The following is a 19,241-nucleotide window of genomic DNA, read 5'->3' as shown; positions in this document are numbered from 1 at the left end:
TGAATAATTTAGGAAATTTGTCCTAAAATACAAACACTCACACACACTCATTCAAACTCTAAAAACATCATTTTCATTATCCTAATACAATGTCATACACATGGATTCCCTGTGGTTTTAACCACTTACAATCTATACCTGGCTTTCGCCCATCTTCACCATGTTAAGACATAATCCTATAATAATATACACCACTTTTATATATCCTCAATTTGTCTTCATCGAGATAACTTCCTTGTATTGGTCTCTTCCCTTCTGGGCAACCCTCCTTCATAATGTTGATTGCATGTTATCAATGTGGTCTGACCCCAACAAGCGGCCCCTGTTTCACATCTGTCTGCTTCCTCAGGGGGACGACAACCACTGAGAAAACAAACCTAAATTAGTTTTCATCTAGAACTAGCGACTAAGACACATTTACCTTAAAAAATGTATAATAAACTTTACCACAAAGCATCTGTAATTCAATTTTTTCCCAGGCTGTCCATATACATCAAATCTGCCACCAAATGTATCCCATTTCTTCCGAAGCCAATATACCTCAGGATGCAGAATATTGTCTTCACTATTGATATTCATAAACCTAAAAAACACCAAACGTACAAACTAAGCACCAAGCCACATTGTGTCTCAAAGCAAAAGCCTATGCCTAATTCTTCCTCCCTACATCAAACCTATAACATACCTGCACAGCAACTTCCTGAATGATATTCCTTGTGAACAAAGTCCATTTCCAAGTCTGTCCATCTCAAATTTAATTCAAACGCCCATCTGCGCCACAAAATCGCTGTGATTAATGGCATCTCTCCCTTCACTTTTAAAGCAAGTTACAGGCGACCACCGCCCTAACACCGTGCGCCGCACGCCTCAACGTCCCATACATGGGACACAAGCCATGACGTCATCGCACGTTACCAGCATATCAAACCAAATTAAAAAATAAATAAATAAATAAATAAATAAAAAATACAAACACTCACAACCTAATATATTTAACCACTCAAATTTTAACTTCATTCCACCATTCAAACGCATGCCACACTAACTCTAACCATACAAGAATAATACAACCCCATACATACCCAACGTCTGACGTATAACCATGATGTCAAGACGTACATGCTGTTCTCATTAATAACTCACCATATACACCAATACACATACAACATAACACGACCATTCACTGTCCATACACTGTCCACCAACTCATCAGACATATCATACAAGCATTCAAACTTACTATACGATCCCACACAACCATTCACTGACCATTCATAAAAATCACTATCCCTCAACCCACCAAACGTATCATACAACCAAAGACTATATACTGTACTCACCAAACCTACATACTATCACGACATTCATACAACTAATATAACACACCCAACAACCCTACTTTATTTATAGCTGGATCAACCAAGAAAGACGCTATGGGAAGAGCGTATTCTAATGCACTTATTCACAAAAAGGCTGCCCACTCTATTTCCATATTTAACCCATGGGGTATCAAAGTTTGCCAATCAAAGATGCATTTCTGCTCCCACTGAGTTAAACGATGTTGTGTGTCACCTTCAGAATTTTGACACTGCTTAATGACAAAAAATCTTATGTCATCTACACTGTGTGTTTTCTGTAACCAATGGCTGACTAATGGAGCTGACTCTTTTCTAGTATGTTCACAACTCTTTAGTTCCATTATTCTTTGTCTTATAGTTCTATTGGTATGGCCGACATATACCAGTGCACAGGGGCAGACAACTTAAACTGATATTGTTGAATCTGTAAAACTTTGGAACAAACTGAACAATGGCCACATTGAAACTGGCCACAAGGCCGAGTATCAACTATTGAAACCTTTCTTCTTTTCAACCTATCTCTTACATTTTTACCCTTTTTAGTGGCAAAAATGGGTTGATCAGTAAAACCTGATAAAGATGATAATACAGGCCAATGTTTCAATATGCTATGTTTTATAGCTGTAGTTTTAGATGAATAAGGGAGCGTGCAAACTATTCTTGAAATTTTCTCTCTATGCTGTACTTTTAGTAAATTATCTCGATTCGCATAAAGGCCATGCTTAAACTCCTTCTTAATGAGTTGTTTAATATAACCACGTTCTACGAATCTATCAGCAAGTTCCTGAGCCTTAACCCTATATTCCTTCATAGAAGAACACAATCTTCTGTATCTCAAAAACTGCCTACATGGTATATTTTCTTTGAGTTTTCTTCGATGAAAGCTCGTGGCATGAAGCAGTGTATTCCTATCTGTTGGCTTTCTAAATACAGTGGTTTCAATGCTATTATCACCCTTAGTGACCAACATGTCCAGAAACGCAATCGAGATGGTATCTCTAACAAAAGTGAACTGTAAGTAAACATCACTTTGATTCATATACCTTTGGAAGCTTAACAAAGAGGCTTCATCTCCCTTCTACAGGAAAAACAAATCGTCTATATATCGCTTCCAAACCTTAATATATTCAAAAAATCTAGAAGGGTATATATACTGTGCCTCATATTGCGCCACATACAATCCTGCAACTGTAGGGGCCAATGGAGAACCCATTGGAATACCCCTAACTTGTTTATAGAAGATGTCATTGAATCTAAAGTAACTCAGTTAAAACCAGTTCAACCAGTTGTATCAGCAGATTATACTTCCTGCTAGATGACACTACCTCATTTAACAATTTTTGTACAATCAGCAGGGCTTGTGATTGAGGAATGCCTGTGTAAAGAGAAGATATATCCGCTGTAACTAACCATTGTACTTGATCTAATTGTACCTGTTCCATACATCCCAAAAAATCCATAGAGTCTCTAACATAGGACTGTACCCGCACAACCACTGGTTGGAGTAATCGATCAATATACTTCGCAATAGGTTCGAACACAGATCCAATGCCAGAAACAATAGGCCTATTCGGCGGATGTAATAAAGATTTGTGAATCTTTGATACTGTGTAAAAATAAGGCACAGTAGGACATGGTTGAAATAACCAATTAAACTCTTTGGGGCGGATTTTAAAAGGCCCGCGCACGTAAATCCTTCCGGATTTACGCGCGCAGGGCCCTGGTGCGCCGGCACGCGTAAAGCCCCGGGACATGCGTAAGTCCCAGGGCTTTCGAAAAGGGGAGGGAGGGGGCGTGTCCGGGGCGTTCCCGAAACGACGCGGCGTTTCGGGGGCGGGCCCCGGCGTTTCGGGGGCGGGCCCGGGGGCGTGGCGCTGGCCCGGGGGCGTGGTCGAGGCCTCTGGACCAGCCTCCGGGACCGGAGGACGGAGCGGGGCTGCCGGCAACGCACGCAAAGGTAAGGGGGGTTTAGATAGGGCCGGAGGGGTGGGTTAGGCAGGGGAAGGTGGGGGGAGGGCAAAGAAAAGTTCCCTCCGAGGCCGCTTCGAAACACACGTCCCGTCCTGGGGTGTATAAATTCTGTCACTGACTCCGTGTGACTGCACATAGTGCAGTGGCCACAGGGCTCATGTTGGCCAGTCAAACAAAGTTGATTATGAGTGGGTGATAATGCTGTGTGTACAAGCCGGTCCCGTAACCGGGACCGGCTTGTACACACAGCAGGAATGGCTGTTTACACCACCTACAGCTTCTGATGACATCACCCATAATTGTATCCTCCCTTTCTCCACTGTAGGGAGAACTATAGTAAACATGATAAAACAACATTGGTCAGCTCTTTCCCTTACGGACCTATTCCATGGCCCCGTTCGCTTCACATTTAGAAGAGGCACCAATTTACGGGACCGGCTTGTACACACAGCATTATCACCCACTCATAATCAACTTTGTTTGACTGGCCAACATGAGCCCTGTGGCCACTGCACTATGTGCAGTCACACGGAGTCAGTGACAGAATTTATACACCCCAGGACGGGACGTGTGTTCAAATTATACTCCCAGTCAGACTGTACAACCAGAGGAGTTATCTACGTTGTGAAATGTCCCTGCTCTCTTTTATACATCGGCAAGACCACACGTATGATTAAAACACGCATTATTGAGCACTGCTCCAACATTAGGTCCTCTAGAGTAGATGAGCCTTTAGTAACTCATTGGCTCCAGGCTGGCCATTCCATCGCTGCTCTCTCCTTCCTGGTGTTAGAGGTGGTCTCGCGCCCCCACCGGGGAGGAGACTTCGCCGGTATACTTGGTCGGAGGGAGCAACGATGGATCTTTACCCTTGACACAGTTTCCCCTAAAGGTCTCAACAAAGACATAGAATGGCACTTATTTTATTGAAAGCGCTGCTAATATGTCATTCCCTTCACATGTGTAGTCCTGTCAGCAACAGCATCTCGCGAGAGTTCCCTTTCGCGCTCTTTTTGTTCTTTAAATGGCTGTCAAAGTTTGAGGGCACTTGCGCTCCTGAGTTCATGTTAAAAGGTATGTAACTGTACTTTTATATTTTGTCCAGCAGCCACTGTGTTCCATTACTTATATATATTTGTTGTTATATTGTAGATTAAAACTTGATCTGCTCCCTCCCGATGCAGCCACCGCGAAACACGGGACCGTGTCGGGGGACTTTAAATCACTTACTGTCACCTTGAATGGAGTTGCCGCACTGAACTAGTTGTAACCTTCAACAATAAAATAACTTTAACTATTGGATGGAATTGAACTCCTTTACCTGCACCAGTGTTTCTGAGTACTTGCTTATGTGCAAGGTTTGCTTCTGTGGACTATCGGCAACTGAAATCTCCCATTATTACCACACTACCAAATTGGTTAGCTTCCCTGATCTCCCTTAGCATTTCATCATCTGTCTGATCATTTTGGCCAGGTGGACGATAGTATACTCCTATCACTATACTCTTACCCAGCATACATGGGATTTCTACCCATATAGATTCTACTGAGCATTTAGTCTCTTGTATAATCTTTATCCAGTGATCTCTATAACCACCCGGACATAAAGTGCTACACCCCCACCAAGTTGATCTTCCCTATCATTTCGGGGATAAATAAGAATGCTCCTCCTGAGGAGGAGGTTGCAGAGGGATATACACCTGTAGTTCTTAATAAATTAGAGACCTCTGTGAGTCCAGTTGCTTTCAAATCTTTCATAACTATTGTTCCAGAGGGAGAAAATTCAAAAAACTGGATTTATGTTTCAGGAGCTCTGCAGGCCTATGATATTGCAGGCCTATGATATTGCAGATCCTGAGGAATATTTCCAGAAAGGTTTAGACAATGAAAGGCAGGGTGATCAGAGCAGCATGAGCGAACTGGAGGCAGTCTCCCTGCATGGTGAAGGAAAAAAGAGGAAGGATTCAGTAGAGCTGAAAGAGGAGAAAAAGGAGAAGGCTAGCATATTTGCTGAGGCATGTGACTACGTTAAGTGTCACTCCATACCTTCTCCCCAGGCTAAACGAATATGAGAACTGATTTGGGATATTGCTTTTGTGCTTTTTAATAATACTTATAGCTGAGCACAAGATTATGATTATTATACAAATTATACTTATAAAATAAATGATTATAACTTGTAATAATTTTCATATTGTTACTAATAAAGAATTACAATAAATAATTCTGAATACAATTCTTTCTCTTCCTAAAATATATATATATATATATATATATATATATATATATATATATATATATATATAAAGGTAAGAGAGAAAAGGAGACATCTGGGGGAGGAAGGTTTAGCCTGACTAAAATTGGCTCTTTTCCAGAATTATAATTAGCACAAGTAGGGTAAAGTTCAGTCAGGCTAAACATAGCTAACCAGTCACAAAAGGTGGAATATAAATAAGAAATCATATATTGTGGCTGTTTTAAATAAAGGTTACAGATTACTAGTAACACATTTACAATGTCACTTTTGAGTTCTTTTAGAACTCTGGGTTGGATACCATTCAGTATTGATGATTTGTTACTCTTAGTTTGTCGATTTGATCTATTACATCCTCCATTATTACAGAGATTTGCTTTAGTTGCTCAGCATCATCACCATCAAAAAATGTTTCAGAGGTAAAGAATTCATTCCGTTTTTATTTCTTTGTTCTCCCTGAGCACTGCTTTACTCCTCTCATCTAGTGACCCAGATGACTCCCTTACAGGCTTTTTGCTTTGAATGTACTTGAAAAAGATTATATTATTAGATATTATCTCTCTCGAGAGTTTTTTTCTCAAATTCTCTCTTGCCCTGTCTTAATACTGCTTTATATGTAATTTGCTAGAGCTTATGATCTTGCCTATTTACTTTATTTAGGTCTGCTAGTTTTAGAATGATACTCTTTTGGCTTTAACTGCCTCTTTCACCTCACCATTATACCATGCTGGTAGTCATTTGACCTTCCTTTGACCATGTTTTATGCATGAAGTATATTTTATTGGGGTTTCCAAGATGGTATTTCTAAACAATGTCCACACCTCATACAAATTTTTAACTTTTGTATCTGCTTCTTTTAATTTTTCTAACTGCCTCATTCTATCATAGTCTCCCTTTTTAAAATGATATTCTAGTACAATAGTTTGGAACCTTATTAATTCGAGAAGATATCTGGACAGAGCAGTGTCATTTACATATTAAGCCATTTCTTCTTGTCATGTTTCCAATTTTGCTTACTAAAAGTCAGCTGCTATAACTAGGCTTTTTACTAGATGCTTATCATTACTAGTCTTAAGAGCTTTGCTTGTTCCCAGGAGGCCTGGATGGGTTTGGGTTCCCAGGCACACAATATTGATTGCTCTTCTAAACATCAGACAGCATCCTGTCATTCATCAATGTAAAATCTGTAGGAAGCTAAAATTCTATTCTATTAATATAAAGGAATCTTTGTCATTTGCACTAGACTGGTTAATTAAGCCTGTTTACTCTCATTTCTACATCTTTAGTTTCAAGCTTACACATTTCACTCAACGTACACATTCTTGCATCAACAGAACACAGCTTCCAAAATTTTGATATGGTATCGGTGTTTTCTGTCGCACATGGATGTATAATAAACTCACTGTTTTCTGACAATTTCAGATACATACAACAATTATTCTTAAATTTGACGATAATCTTCAAGTTTCAGTTAAATTCAGTACTGAGTAATTGGACAAAAATCAAAGTATACAAAACTAACGAATAAGTAATGGGTCAAAATGTTTGCTGTCAACTATTTGCAGAGCCTATATGTCTTTTCTTCATTAAAAACCATGAAATTCTGCAACATACAACAGATGTAATGTTCCTTTGGTGCAGTGGGATAAGTACCATTATACTAAGCTTCAAGTAAGGTTCAATATCCTTTCTATACTTACTTTGAAACCCCCAAATCTTATTTGTTATGCCATTGGGTACTGGCAGCTAGAATATGAATTATGAGGATAATTTTATAACTAACTGCATAGTGTTAAAGTTTGCAGATACATTTTATCTGCAGATTTTATCCCCAATTTTCAAAGTGGACTTATGCACATAAGTCCACTTTGAAAATTTGCAGGTTTGCCAGGTACACATGTGGACATAAATGTACAACATTATACCTGCTCCTGAGCTGGTGTAACTTTGTGCATGTAGATTTATGCATATACTTTTAAAAATCAAATGTATGCATGTAACTCCCTTCCCCGTTCCAACTCCACCCCCCCAAGTACACATTTTGTAGCCCTCCACAGAAGAATGCATAAAGGAAAATTAGTTTCCTTACCTGATAATTTTCGTTCCTGTAGTACAAAGGATCAGTCCAGACTGCTGGGTTATGCCTCCCCTCCAGCAGCTGGAGTCAGAGAGAAAACTGAAAGCACCCCCTAGATATACTGGTGTGCCACCTACGATCCCTCAGTATAATTGATATCAAAGCAGAAGGAAATGGAAAAAAACCCCCACCCCTCCACCAAAGGAGCGAAGCCTTAAATATGGCAACTGACTGGAAAACTGACTAGATCAAGTAGTAAAAATTCTTTAAAACAAGTACTAACATTCTGTAAATAATTAACCAAACTCAAAAGTAAACGAAATGGGTAAGCACTTACCGGATCAAAATTACAGGAAGAAGTTCGAGCGGACTCTCGTGAAAACAGTCTCCGGTGGGCGTCTGGACTGATCCTTGGTACTACAGGAACGAAAATTATCAGGTAAGAAACTAATTTTCCCTTCCCTGTACGTACCAGGATCAGTCCAGACTGCTGGGATGTACCCGAGCCGACTTAACTGGGGTGGGACCCAGAGAGTCCCGCTTGAATTACACTGCTTCCAAAGGAGTCAGGGGACGGCCCTCGAACATCGAGCCGATAATGTCGAGCGAAGGTATGCAACAACTTCCATGTGGCCGCCCTGCAAATCTCTTGGCTAGAAACCAGTTGACTTTCAGCCCACGAAGTCGCCTGAGAACGCAAGGAATGTGCCTTGAGCCCCTCAGGAACAGACTTACCGCAACCAATGTATGTAGATGCGGTAGCTTTCTTCAACCAACGGGCAATAGTTACTTTGGATGCCTGGAGGCCCTTCTTGGGACCCTGCCACAACACAAACGAGTGCTCTGACCTCCGAAAGTCATTGGTGACCTCCAAATAACACAGGAGTACTCGACGGACATCTAAACGTCTCAAATCTGGACCTTGAGAAGACTGCAGCTCTATTGCCAAGAAAGAAGGCAATTCTACCGTCTGATTAACATGAAAGGCCGATACCACCTTAGGTAAGAAGGAAGGGACCATTCTCAAGGACACGCCAGAATCCGAAATACACAAGAACGGTTCTCTGCATGAAAGAGCTTGCAACTCCGATACCCGACATACTGACGCGATGGCTACCAGAATCACCGCCTTTAGTGTTAAATCCTTTAAGGATGTTCGCCGTAGAGGTTCAAAGGGGGCCGCGTTGAGGCCTCTGAGGACTAAGTTCAAATTCCAGGAAGGGCAAGAGACCCTCAGAGGAGGACGCAAGTTCCGAACGCCTCGTAAAAATCGGGCCACATCTGGGTGACATGCTAGGGAGGATCCTTCAACCTTACCTCTCAAACAACCCAGAGCTGCCACCTGAACTCTCAGAGAACTGTAGGCCAAACCCTTCTTCAATCCATCCTGCAAAAAGGTAAGGATATGAGCTACAGAAGCCCGACATGGCGATATTTTGGAGACACCGCACCATGAGTCAAATACTTTCTAGTTGAAGGCCTACGCGCACGGAGAAGCGTGGAAATGACAGCTCCCGGGTATCCTTTCTTCCTCAACTGCCTCCTCTCATAAGCCAAGCCGCCAGACAAAAGCGATCCGCCAGATCGAAAAATACTGGCCCCTGTCGAAGGAGGTTTGGGAGATGCCCCAGACGCAAAGGCCCGTCCACTGTGAGATTGACGAGATCCGCGAGATTGACGAGATCCGTCTCAGCCACTCTGGAGCCACGAGAATCACTCGCCCGCGATGGGATTCGATGCGCTTTAACACCTTGCCTACTAGGGGCCACGGAGGAAACACATAGAGGAGGATGTGTCGAGGCCATGGAAGCACGAGTGCATTCACTCCTTCCGACCCGTGCTCCCATCTGCGGCTGAAGAAACGCGCCGCCTTTGCATTGTGCCGAGTCGCCATCAGGTCCAGACGCGGAACCCCCCAACGCAGGGTGATGAGATCCATTGCTTCGGCCGACAGCGCCCATTCTCCTGGGTCCAATTGTTGTCGACTGAGAAAATCCGCTTGAATGTTGTCCACGCCTGCAATGTGGGTGGCCGCGATGCGGGATAGATGACGCTCCGCCCAAGCCATTAACAATGACGGTTCGACAGCCACTGGCTGACTTTTTGTGCCTCCCTGGTGATTTATATATGCTACCGTGGTCGCGTTGTCCGATAGAACTCGTACCGCCCGACCCTGCACCATCGGGAGAAGTTGGCGCAAGGCTAGACATACCGCTCTGGTCTCCAGACGGTTGATGGACCAAGAGGCTTGGCAAGGAGACCACGTCCCCTGCACCGCTCTGGATTGACAGACCGCTCCCCAGCCTGACAGACTGGCATCCGTTGTCACGACAATCCACGGAGGAGGATCTAGGTCCACTCCCTGCAAGAGATGTTCCGGGATGAACCACCAGGCCAGGCTAGACCGGGCCAGCTCCATCAGTGGCAACTCCAGGCCGTAATCCTCGGACCTCTGGTTCCAGCAAGAAAGAAGAGCCCTTTGCAAAGGACGCATATGCGCAAAAGCCCACGGCACCATCTCCAGAGTAGAAACCATATGCCCAATGACTTGTAAATAATCCCAGGCCGTGGGTAAGGGAAGATCCAGTAGGTTCTGCACCTGAACCATTAGATTTACCATTCTCTGCTGAGTCAGGAATACCTTGCCCAGCAGGGTATTGAACTGGGCTCCCAAAAACTCCAATTGCTGACTCGGAACCAGCTGGCTCTTTGCAAAGTTGATTACCCAACCTAACGACTGAAGCTGCTTTATTACCAACTGGACCGCCCGCTTGCACAAGTCCTCCGACTTTGCCCGGATGAGCCAATCGTCGAGGTAGGGATGCACCAGTATGCCTTGACGGCGCAGAAAAGCCGCGACTACTACGAGAGCCTTGGTAAACACTCTCGGAGCCGTGGCCAACCCGAACGGAAGGGCGCAAAACTGGAAGTGTTCCCCCAACACCATGAATCTCAGGTACCTCTGATGACGTTCCCTGATTCCGATGTGAAGATACGCCTCGGCTAGATCCAAAGAAGCCAAAAACTCTCCCTTGTGGACGGCCGCAATAACAGACCGTAGTGTTTCCATGCGAATCCGGGGAACGCGCAAGACCTTGTTTACTTGTTTCAAATCTAAAATTGGCCGGAACGTGCCTTCCTTCTTTGGGACCACGAAGTAAATGGAATACCGGCCCTAACTGGCCTCGGCCGGTGGAACGGGCATCACCGCCCCCAGGGTCCGCAACCGGTTCACAGTTTGGGCGATAACAAGTTGTTTTTCCGGAGGACCGCAAGGCGATATCATAAAATGATCCCGGAGGGGCCGAGCAAACTCCAACTCGTAACCGTAGCGAACAACGTCGAGGATCCATTGGTCTGAAGTGACTTTGACCCATTCCTCCCAAAACAGGGACAACCGACCTCCGATGAACGGAAGGGAGGAATGGGCCTGCACGACTTCATTGTGCGGGTTTGCCGGTGGCGAAATTCTGCGAGGATCCCAATCGCTGAGGTCGCCTGCCCCGAAAGGAAGGAGTCCAAGGTTGAGACCTGGGTCCCTGCTGTTTTTGTGGAAAGGGACCTCTCCCCTTCCCATACGAAACCGGCGCTGCCCCCGAAAGCGGGTCCGGGTATTTCCGAAGGAACGAAACTGACGTGGCTTGTCCTCCGGCAACTTATATACCTTATTATCACCCAAGTCTTTGATGAGTTGGTCCAACTCCTCACCAAACAACAACTTACCCTTAAAGGGAAAGGATCCAAGACGCGACTTGGAAGAGGCATCCGCCGACCAACGACAGAGCCAAAGCAAACGCCTAGCTGCCACCGCCGATGACATAGTGCAGGCCAAGGTTCGTAGCAAATCATACAATGCGTCCGCAGTGTAAGCGACCGCGGCTTCCACACAGTTGGCCTGTTCTGCTTCGTCCGGCGGAAGCTCCTGTGTTGTAAGTAATTGCTGAATCCAGCGGAGAGTGGCCCTCTGGACCAAACTACTACAAGCCGCTGCTCGGACCCCCAATGCCGCCACCTCAAAGATGCGCTTCAATAAGATTTCCAATTTCCGGTCCTGGAGATCCTTCAAGGCTACCCCTCCAGTGACGGGAATGGTAGTATGCTTAACCACGGCTGTGACTGCCGAGTCCACCGAAGGGACCTTGAGGACCTCCAAGGACTCCGATGGCAAGGGATATAATTTATTCATTGCCCTGCTAACGCGCAAGGATGCTTCCGGGACGTCCCATTCCTAACACCTTGGGATGAAAAGGGAAAGTCTGTGGAGGGGCCCTCAGACCCGCCATCGCTACATCCCCTGTGGAAGTATCCACCTCATGCTGCGGCGCTGGGATTTCTAACTCCTTCAAAACATGAAGGATTAAAAAATTGAGCTCATCTTTTCCAAACAGGAGTAAAACCATGGGGTCATCCCCATCTAGAGACCCCTGAGCATCGGGGACTTCCGACCCTGCGCCATCAGGCGAGTCTTGGGTGATGTCCGGATCCGCCGGACCACCCGTGCCCCCTAGAGCCCGCGCTCCGGCTTTCCCTTGAGCCCCTGCCTTCTCCTGAGTCCCGGCTTTCTCCTGAACTGGCAGCACTTTAGGCATCTTTGTAGGGGGAGGGGTCATCTGGCTCCCAACCTGCTTGAGCCTCTAAAAAGGCTTTGTGCATTAAAAGCACAAATTTTGAAGAGAAAGGCACTGGCCATTTCCGCGTGGCCGCCGCAGGTCTTGTCAGGGGGGGGGGGGGGCCCGAGGAGCTTCCAGATCAGAGCAACTGCGCGGGCTTAAATCAGGCGGGGAGGGAGGAGGGGAATCCCCCTCCTCTGACGCTGAATCAGGCGACTGCTGCGTTTCCAAGATGGCCGCCGCCTCACTTTCGATGAGAGGCAGGGCCGAAGATCGAGCTCCGGACACCCTCCCCAGCCGCGCCGAAGAGGACACAGTCGGACCGCTGCGGGCAGCGCTCGGCCCCCGAGAGGGTCCCTCGCCCCCGGGAATGCAGCGGGAGCAGAGACCCTCTCGGGAGAGTCGCGCCCCCGCCCTCCTGCAGGCCGTGCAGGCCGAAGAACGCGGCATCAGAGGCCGTGAAGAAAAAGCCCGCCAAAAATGATTAGACTGGGGAGAGCCAAAAGACGCTGGGTGGAATCACCACCCCCTCCGGAGTCCCTGGTCAAGGTATGAAGCGCGGCAGGCTGGGACTGTACGTCAGGGCACTGCCTGCCTCCAACAGGACTTAAATGTCCCCCTTTCCTTATATATATATTTTTTTTTTAACAACAAGAAAGCCCCCTTCAGAGTGAAACTCCGGTAACACTGTAATGGGGGGGAGGGTGACCGGCCCACCGGTAAACTCTCCCCCAGGACCAAAAAGGGACACACAAATCCGGGAAAAAATTAGTCAGAGCAGCGCTCTCACTGCCTGCCTTTACGCTGCGCCCACAGAACAGAAGGAACAGAAAGAACTTGAACAAAAACTAAATATATAATATAACTTTCCTTTTTTTTTTTTTTTTAAAACACAAAGAAATAAACCAGTTGATCTAGTCAGAAATAAATTAATAAATTAATAAAGAACACCTGTAAATAATTTGAAAGCTAGACAGCACAGACAGGACCGCAGGTTATGCCTCTCAATCTGCTGGAGTCAGAGGAAATACTGAGGGATCGTAGGTGGCACACCAGTATATCTAGGGGGTGCTTTCAGTTTTCTCTCTGACTCCATCTGCTGGAGGGGAGGCATAACCCAGCAGTCTGGACTGATCCTGGTACGTACAGGGAAAATGAGGTTTTGTGTACTTGTGCCCCCGGCTGATTTTCAAAAGATCATTTATACACAGGGTTTTATATATGTAAATCCTTCTGAAAATCTCCCCCTACATTTGTTTCCATTATTGTAGCACTCCTGCACAATCAGAGATGCTGAAAGACAGAGTTTGCTAGAGACATCCTTGATTCTGAGTCAGGGCTATTACTGCGATTAATTCTACTTAGGCTAGATTTAGAGATAATAAAATGAAGCTAAATATTCATGTTTCCTACCTTAAATATATTGTTGAGATTGGAAGCTAACACAAACTGATAAGCAATTTCTTGCTTGCTGGATTCTTTATTTCCTGCATCATCTGCCTTCGCTTTGAATCCCAGGAATCTATAGAAGGATAAGAAGAAATAGTGGAGGGAGATTAATCAGCATCATTAGGATAGTACAGCAAGATAAAGGGCAATCCCTAGACTAGCTATCTTACAGGAAATGTGCTAATTTATTTTATTGTTTTTTTATGATCTATGGGAAATGGGGATTGGAAGAAATGTTTCTGAATAAACATCCAAATTCATTAGAGGAAATTACAAGAAGTTGCTACAGAAACTATTCTTTCTCTGGGGGTAGATCAGACCCTCTTTATTACTTATATCACAATGAATAAGTAAAAATGAATCAGTACAAGCAAGTTTGCTTACTGTAAACAGATTTTCCATAGATAAGAGGATGAATTAGCCATTACAATGGGGTGACGTCATCCTGTGGCACCAAACGGACTCGGTTCTCCAAGCTAGTAGAGCTTTGAGCTCTACTGAGCATGTGTGGGAGTTCCCACATGGTCCTTGTCTTCTGAGTCTCTCAGTTTATATCAGAGTTAATCTAACTATGTAGTCAACTATCCAGGGAGGCGGATGGGAATTCAATGGATAATTCATCCTGCTATCTATGGAAAACACTGTTTACAGTAAGCAAACTTGCTTTTTCCATTGATAAGCAGGATAAATTAGCCATTACATACGGGAAGTCCCAAGCTGAGGATTGCAGTGGAGCATTTATTTACAGGTCCATTCAATAAAGTCCGCGGGAGAGCCGGCGCTCCGAGGCGAGCGCCAACTCTCCTGACGCACGCCCAGGCACCTCTCCTGGGTGCGCGATTCTTTACTTAAATTAGGGCCCGCGCTAATAAGGAGGCGCTAGGGTAGCGCCTCCTTATTGGCGGAAGCAGCGGCTGTCAGTGGGTCTGACAGCTCACACTTAATTTTACCGGTGTTCGTTGTTGAATCTGCTGACAGCCACGGGTTCGGAAACGGACGCCGGCAAAGTTGAGCATCCATTTTCCAACCCGCGGGCAGATTTTTTTTTTTTTTTAATTTTTGGGGCCTCCGACTTAATATGATATTAAGTTGGAGGCTGTACAGAAAAGCAGTTTTTTCTGTTTTCTGTATACTTGCCCGGTGCCGTCTGAAATTATCGCCTGCCTTTGGCCGCACATTTTACTTTCTGTATTGCGGGTGACTAATAGGCTCATCAACATGCATTAGTTTCGGGGGGGTTGGCCGCACGAACATCAAAAATGCATGGCCAAACGGGGGCTAAATGGTCTTCTGAGGTTGGGCTTGCCTGGGCTGACCCTTCTGGTAAGGCCTGGAAGGACGACCTCAAGCGGCATGAGGATAATATCTCCGTGGCTTGAAAGAAAGCCGCTTAGAGTCCCTTCGGAAAGTCCTCTTAGAACTTAGAAATCAGAGGGTACTGAGGAACGCTGGCACAGTGTTTCATGGTGGTCCTTTAGATGTGCTACTGTTTCCTGGATTTCGTCCCCAAAGAGATTATCTCCAGCGCAGGGTAGGACTGCTAACCGGTTCTGCACTTCTTGTCGTAGGTCTGAGGATGTCAGCCAGACCCACCTTCTTGCACTAATCCCCGCTGTAGACATCCTGGAGGCAGTGTCAAAAATATCATAGGTAGCACGGACCTCGTGCTTGCCAGCATCTAGGCCTTTTTTGAGCCAGAGCATTGAGTTGATCCTGGAATTGTTCTGGTAAAGATTCAGAGAAATCTTGGATCTTCTTGAACAGGTCCCTGTTATACTGGGTCATGTATAACTGGTAGGAAACAATGCAAGAAATGAGTATTGAGCCATGGAAGACACGCCTACCAAAAGCATCCAGGGACCTCTGTTCTTTCCCTGGAGGCATGGAGGAATGAGGCTTAGAACGTTGTGCCTTCTTCTGGGCTAACTCCACAACCACAGAATGGTGATCCTGCTGTGTTCTTTGAAAGCCAGGGGCTGTCTGGACAAGGTAGGTGGCATCTGTCTTTCGGTTGACAGGTGGTACCGAGTATGGGTGCTCCCAATTCCTTTTCAGCAGGTCAATTAGGATTTCACGAATAGGAATAGACATGATTTCCTTTGGGGCATCAAGAAACTGGAGTACTTCCAGCATCTTGTGCCTCAAGTCCTCTTCTGTCTGAAGCTGAAATGGAATCGTTTCAGACATTTCCTTTATGAAATTAATAAAGGAGAGATCCTCTGGAGGAGAGCGTCGTCTTTCCTCAGGGGGAGAGGGCTCTGAAGGCAAATCATTAGAATCCTGGGAAGAGTTATCGGTCCAAGGATTGTAAGGTTGATCCCCAGATCCCATAGGATCACCAGAAAGAAGAAAAGATGTTAATCCTGAAGGATCAGGCCTAGGCATCAATGGTATCGGAGAAGGCACCGACGGCATCAATGGAGGCACCGATGGAGGACGATGCGGTACCGATGGCAGTAAAGGCACCGATGGAACCGGCGACATCGACAGATGAGTCGGTGGCAAGATTCCAGACGGCAGTATGGGTATCGGTATTTCCTCATCTTCCGATGACAAACGCATCGGCATAGAAGGCGGTGGACATACCGGTGCTCTCGGTTTCACCGGTGGAAGAGCACCAATCAGCACATCCAGTCTGTCTAGCAGTGGTGCAAGCACCGTGGAGTAGTCGATGCCGGTCGGGCAGATTAGGGCTGGCATCGGTGTCAGTGCCGATGGAGGTTGGAAGCCCTGAAGTGCCTTACCGATACCTCTTGGATAATCTGATCCAATTCCTCACGGAAGCCTGGGGCATGTAACCCCAGCTCTGGAGTAGGAGGCAATAGAGGTGTAGCTGGAGGGTCCACCGGTAAAAGTGGAGTTGCGGATCCCTGCACCGATGAAGGTGGGGAAATGCCTCGGTGACTCGGTCACAGAGGAGGATGGGGCCTTCTCTGGACGGGATTTCTTTGTCGGTGGCTCTGTCGACGCCGATGTCGAGGGCTTGCCTGGATCAGCGGACTGAAGCGATGAGGAAGAAGTCGACACCTTTGGAGTAGTCGATGCCGGACGGGCAGCACCAGTGTCCCGCTGCTGGCGAGAGGTCGATGGTACCGGCTCAGATGAAGTCGAAGTGGTCGATGGAGTTGGGGATTTTGAATGAAAAAGAAATTCCATCTTTTCTAAGCGAGCCTTACGGCCCTTCAGCGTCATTTGGGCACATTTGGTGCAAATTAGGGTATCATGGTCGGACCCCAAGCATAATACACAAACTCTATGCGGGTCTGTGATGGACATTGTCCAAGGACAATCGGAGCACCGACGAAAACCCGAAGCCATGGCTTCGACAAAAATTTAGACGCAATGCGGTCGATGGCCGGTAAGCCCCAAAGGGAAAACTGGACAGGAATCGACCCTAAACGAGGGTAAAGCCTTACCTTTTGACCACGGAGTACAGACATCGATAGGGGGACCCCTATGGGAAGTTCCGTGAGGAAAATTCCTGTCAGGAATCTCTAGAGAGCTCCTTAACCCACGTGGCTACTGCTGCACAGAAAAAGAGAGACTGAAGAGGGACCTCTGCTGGATGCAGGGTTAGTGCCATACTGGGCATGCCCAGTAGGTGCCAGTCAAAGTTCTAGAAACTTTGACAAAAGTGTTCCGTGACTGGGCTCCATCCTGATGATGTCACCCATATGTGAGGGACTACCATCCTGCTTGTCCTGTGAGAACTTCAGTTCTCAGCATTGAGCACCATTGGGGCAACTGTATTTAATGTATATATCCAAAACAGCTCTCAAAAATTGACTTGCTTGACATTTATCTTCTTGCACTAAGGGACTTACTTGTTCAATCACCCACCAACAAAAATCTGAAAAATTGTGGGAATGTTCAACACAATGATGGACAATGGGTGCTTGTAATTTCTTTGGAGATAGCTTTTATGTTCAATCATACTTGTTATTTATTTCATTCATCCCATATACAGGAATTTGCATGGACATACGATGGTATAAATAACATGATTTGATGTGCAATCCGTATGACTCCACATGTTGAAGTTGCATCCAGAAATGGGATCTTGCCAAAATTGTGCAGCAATAGAAAACATCACATATGTTTGAAACAGGCACCACATGGGCTATGTAATTTTATTTGACTGGTATCATTGTCTGTCACATATGGTAGCAAGGACCTAACCATACAGCTTGATTTTAAAAGTGTTGCTCGTGCAACACTGCCCACATATGCGTATATGTGGGCCACACGCAAGCAATGCAGATTTTTAAAAGCCACAAAATATGCATGTATGTACCCGTGCCTGAGTTGACTCAACCTGTGGATTTGGTAGTCTTGAAGTCTGTTTCTGGCATCATTTTGAAGCTCCAGAATCTACAGTCGACCCTGGAACTAGTGGTAGCCGATGTGAATCGCCTCGCCGCCCATCAAGATTCCATGACACGGGATAACAAGCCACCGTCTTCCACTGCGGTTCTTCCACCAGCCCCCAATTCCAGTCAGGCGGTCATTGCCCTACCAGCCCCACCTCACTATTCGGGGCACCCGAAGCGATACTGGGGATTTTTAAACCAATGTCACATACATTTCACCCTTCAGTCAGTGCTCTTCACTGATTACCAGGTCAAGACAACTTTCATCCTCTCCCTATTGAATAGCAAGGCCTTGGCCTCCCTGCTGTGGGAACGCGCCGATCCTCTACTCTCGAACCTCCCACAGTTTGTGTTGGCCTTCAAGCAAGTCTTTGAAGAACTGGATAGACTCCCTACCATGGGGACTGGTAGGGAATCTACCTATCATTAAAATCATCCATTGTACCTGAAGACTGGAGAGTGGCCAATATAACCTCAATATTTAAAAAGAGCTCCAGGGGCGATCCGGGAAACTATAGACTAGTAAGCCTTACTTCAGTGCCTGGAAAAATAGTGGAAACTATTCTAAAGATCAAAATCGTAGAGCATATAGAAAGACATGGTTTAATGCAGGGGTGGGCAATTCCAGTCCTCGAGGGCCACAAACCTGTCGAGGTTTTAGGATATCCTAATGAATATGCATGACATAGCTTTGCATACAACTGAGGCAGAGTGCATGCAAATCTCTCTCATGCATATTCATTAGGGATATCCTGAAAACCAGACTGGCTTGTGGCCCTCGAGGACCGGAAGTGCCCACCCCTGGTTTAATGGAACACAGTCCACATGGATTTACCCAAGGGAAGTCTTGCCTCACAAATCTGCTTCATTTATTTGAAGGGGTTAATAAACATGTGGATAAAGGCGAACCAGTAGATGTAGTGTATTTGAATTTTCAGAAGACGTTTCACAAAGTCCCTCATGAGAGGTTTCTAAGAAAACTAAAAAGTCATGGGATAGGAGACGATGACCTTTCGTGGATTACAAACTGGCTAAAAGACAGGAAACAGAGAGTAGGATTAAATGGTCAATTTTCTCAGTGGAAAAGGGTAAACAGTGGAGTGCCTCAGGGATCTGTACTTGGACTGGTGCTTTTCAATATATATATAAATG

The 19,241-nt window shown here is 45.7% G+C and overlaps 1 protein-coding gene across 2 annotated transcripts in view; it reads right to left on the bottom strand.

Annotated features, from left to right (window-relative positions):
- The window catches only part of FAM178B (family with sequence similarity 178 member B), an 819,452-nt gene that overhangs the window by 366,147 nt on the left and 434,064 nt on the right, over positions 1 to 19,241 (bottom strand). For both annotated transcript variants that reach the window (XM_029604316.1, XM_029604317.1), the window contains one exon: positions 13,684 to 13,792. In XM_029604316.1, coding sequence (XP_029460176.1) covers positions 13,684 to 13,792 — 109 coding nt within the window. The remainder of the gene's footprint in view (positions 1 to 13,683; positions 13,793 to 19,241) is intronic.

The sequence above is a fragment of the Rhinatrema bivittatum genome, chromosome 5 (assembly GCF_901001135.1).
Source record: "Rhinatrema bivittatum chromosome 5, aRhiBiv1.1, whole genome shotgun sequence".
Taxonomy (NCBI): Eukaryota; Metazoa; Chordata; class Amphibia; order Gymnophiona; family Rhinatrematidae; genus Rhinatrema; species Rhinatrema bivittatum.
This window is presented reverse-complemented; position numbering and strand designations above follow the sequence as displayed.